The sequence below is a fragment of the Lygodium microphyllum genome, chromosome 18, assembly GCF_053477565.2.
Source record: "Lygodium microphyllum isolate KBCC chromosome 18, Lygodium_microphyllum_v1.1.10, whole genome shotgun sequence".
Lineage (NCBI taxonomy): Eukaryota > Viridiplantae > Streptophyta > Polypodiopsida > Schizaeales > Lygodiaceae > Lygodium > Lygodium microphyllum.
The window spans coordinates 133,730,911-133,734,581 of NC_141152.1; the positions used below are offsets into that span (position 1 = coordinate 133,730,911).

Consider the following 3,671-nt stretch of genomic DNA (forward strand, 5'->3'; position numbering starts at 1 on the left):
ATTCTCCCATTTTAGCATGTTGTGACAATTTTTTAGATGTATTTCAAAGAGTGGTGGAAAAATAAAGGTCCATTGGACATACTGGTGACTATCTTTACCACTACTTTTTTGATGCATGGTATTTCCTTTACTCTTTCAAGGTTTTTGGTAAGCTTTCATGGTGGATATCTCCAATATCTCTCTCCCTCAACTTCTATGGCTTTAGCTATCTCTTGATCTTGTTAATAGTCATCATAAGGTGTACAATGATAACGATCATTTGGAGCTTTTATGGCATAGAGTGCTCCTGATATTCAGTGCATTCGCACTAGTCACAAGCCTAGGACAATAGCTCACATGGTTCATATAATCCATGATTTGAGTATAATTGGTTTAGATCATCCATGCACTAATCATTTTTCATTGAAAACCACGCCCCACACTCCAGTAACTAACTCCTTTTTTGAATATAAAAGTTGGTTGAAAAGGGTTTTTTGAATGAGGAGAGAGAAGGAACATGAGCAAATGTTGTGTGGATAATATAGAAAAGGCAAAATAGGATTGCAAAAGTGGAGAGAGAAGAGGATTAGTTTACTATTCTTCTCTCCTCTTTTCCTTCTTCTAAGGAGGAGAGAGGGGGAGCTCATTGAATAAATATAAATCCTACTCATCTTTCAAGAAAAAGCCTTCTTTATTTGTTGAATACCAAACTTATTCTCCTTGTGTCACATAGGCTTAGAGTCTTTGGTTGGTTTTGAATCCTCAAGCCACTAATCTCCAGATAATATATAGAATAGATATACCTTTTGTATATTCAACTTATGAATACCACATTTAGATGATACCCTTTTGAACAACACGCATGCATAAGGAGGTTACATATTGATGAGTGACGTCCCTTGAGAGACAAACCTTGATATATGGCTTAAAAAGGCCAACTGGATTATCAATCATTTTTGGCATATATTATGAAATTACAAAATCTTATGATTTTTCTTTCTAAATTCCTCTCTTGATAGAAAATATTTTGTATTTACCAATATTAGATTCGGTAGAAGATAACGAGAAGAGAGGCGAGGAAGCTTTCACTTTAGGGAAAGTGCTAGAAGGAGACTCGACGTGTGGATCGCGATATGACTGGGCATCGGGATGACGATAGGCTCTCTCTGGAGGGAAGCAATCGCGATATGACGGGGAGGGGACGGTGGTATTATAGGCTCTCTGAAGGTGGCGTGTGAAAGTGTGGAGAGGAAGTTGCAGGGACACGGGACGCTGTTAATGACAGTCTGAGTGAGGTAAAGTAATAGAGGGTTATTGATGCGTGCAGGGGACGAGAAAAGGAAGGGCGGAGGAGCCAGGAGCCTATAAAGTGGGGGAGCGGGGGCATAGATCAGAGGGATAGAATTGCAGGATCCGCAAGAAGAGGAATCACAGACACAGCGAGAGAGAGAGAGAGAGATCAGAGAGAGAGAGAGAGAGAGAGAGAGAGAGAGAGAGCGAGCGAGCTGTACTGCAATGGCCGACGAGAAGCAGCAGATCGTTAACGACGACGAACTAGAGGGGGTTGACGATCATGAGAAGGTGCTGTGGGGGAAGGCCTTCCGATGGGAGATCCGGGGAGCCTCGGTGGAGGAGGTGTGGCGCATAGCGGGAGACTTCGTACGGGTGGACGCCTGGATCACTAGCCTCGTGCAGAGCTGCGAGCTGGCGGCAGGCCAGGCCAACCAGGCCGGCTGCGTCCGCAAGCCCACCCTGTACCCCTCTGGCCCCGGCCAGCCCCCCACCTCCGCCTTCGAGAAGCTTCTCCTCATCGACCCTCCTTCTCACCACCTTCAATACACCATCCTCCCCGGCTCCACCCTCCCGGGCTTCTCCCTCATGGACGGCTACGTCAGCACCCTCAGGCTCACTAGTCCCTCCCCCGCTCCTCACCATGATGATGACTATCTCCATCATCATCATCCTCCTGAGCATCGACAGGCCGATCATCATCATGATGCTGCGGTTGATGCAGAATATCAGGACGCCTGCGCCCCGCCCTCCACCTGCGTCCTCCATTGGAGCTTCACCTGCAAGCCCTCCGCCGCCCTCACCCAAGAGCAAGCCATCCACACCGCCTTCTCCCTCTATAACACCGCCGTCAATGACCTCAAAGCCCACCTCTCCTTGCCCGATGACAGTGTCACTCTGCTGGAGTGACAACCGAGTTATCTATCTATACCGACTTGGTATCTGTAGTTGCTCTGGTTGTTTTCAACATTTGCATATACGCTTCTGTTCACAACTGACCAAACATCCATTACCGACGTATATACTAACTCTTTTCCACTAGCAAGATATCCATACCTACTTGCTCTCTACCTTTGATTTGGACATTATTCCTGGATTGTGAAGAGCCATTCAAATTAGAAAATTTCAAGATCCTCATAAAAGCAAATTTGAAAATGTGATTCTTATGATCTAAGCCTAATATCTATTTCGAAGCACTCTTAGGACTAGCGAAATGTGCAATATACTTGTGTGATCTTTGTATGGAGGGCACATTTATTTCAACCATTCTTGTCCTATCCTTGTATCAAAGAACGCCCTTATTTCCATCATTGGAGTGTCCCACATATGTATTGCTAAGCATCCATGTCCCATACATGTATTGCTAAGCATCCCTTTCCTATTTCTCTTGTACTAATTTGATCTTCATGTGTAAGCATCCCTTTCCTATTGATCTTCATATGGCGGGCACATTTATTTTAACCATTCTTGTTTTATCCTTGTAACAAAGGACACTTTTATTTCCATCAGTTGATCATCCCGCACATGTATTATTAAGCATCCCGATCCCGCACATGTATTATCAAAGGACGCCCTTATTTCCATCATTGGAATGTCCCACATATGTATTGCTAAGCATCCATGTCCCATACATGTATTGCTAAGCATCCATTTCCTATTTCTCTTGTACTAATTTGATCTTCATGTGTAAGCATCCCTTTCCTATTGATCTTCATATGGCGGGCACATTTATTTTAACCATTCTTGTTTTATCCTTGTATCAAAGTGTCATGTATTATTAAGCATCCCGATCCCGCACATGTATTTTTAAGCATCCCATTCCTATTTTCCTTGTACTTTGCTTCAATATGACTAATATATTAATGATTATCCATTACTAGTTTGCTTGCTTACTATACACAGGGGCCAAGACATGGACAATGATTTCATGGAACATATTTAAGTGATTATGATGGATCTAAGAGTGGCTCTCATAGAATTTTGACTCACTTTTAATATGCTCCTCTATTGGGAAATTTACTCACAAGATATGATATATGATGGTTGTGTATGGCCATATGAGTACTATTCATGATGTATGATGGTGTAATAGCTTAAATCATTAAACCTTAGAATTTTTAAAAAGAAACTTAGAAGCTTTAATCATCTCTCTCATCATTGTTTGATCATCTAATGTGCAACTTGACATCACCAGCTCACCTCATTGCCATTGTTATCCACATCATCATTGAGTTGAATCCTCAAAAGCCACCACAAAGCATCATTCGGTCCACATTAGTGTGATTGGACAAATCCACAATCCATAGGCTTAGATTGAGGATGTAAAGGCAAAACATGAGGGAGAAAAGCATGCAACCTAGGACTCAGAGCCAAAGCCTATAAGAAGCCTTAGCTACTAAGGC

The 3,671-nt window shown here is 42.8% G+C and overlaps 1 protein-coding gene across 1 annotated transcript; it reads left to right on the top strand.

Moving 5' to 3' along the window:
• Positions 1 to 1,222: 1,222 nt before the first annotated feature.
• On the top strand, positions 1,223 to 3,138 carry LOC148021399 (uncharacterized). The gene has a single exon (XM_087699258.1). It carries the CDS (start codon positions 1,495 to 1,497, stop codon positions 2,176 to 2,178), a length of 684 nt encoding a protein of 227 aa, XP_087555384.1. The 5' UTR covers positions 1,223 to 1,494; the 3' UTR covers positions 2,179 to 3,138.
• The last annotated feature ends 533 nt before the right edge of the window (positions 3,139 to 3,671 follow it).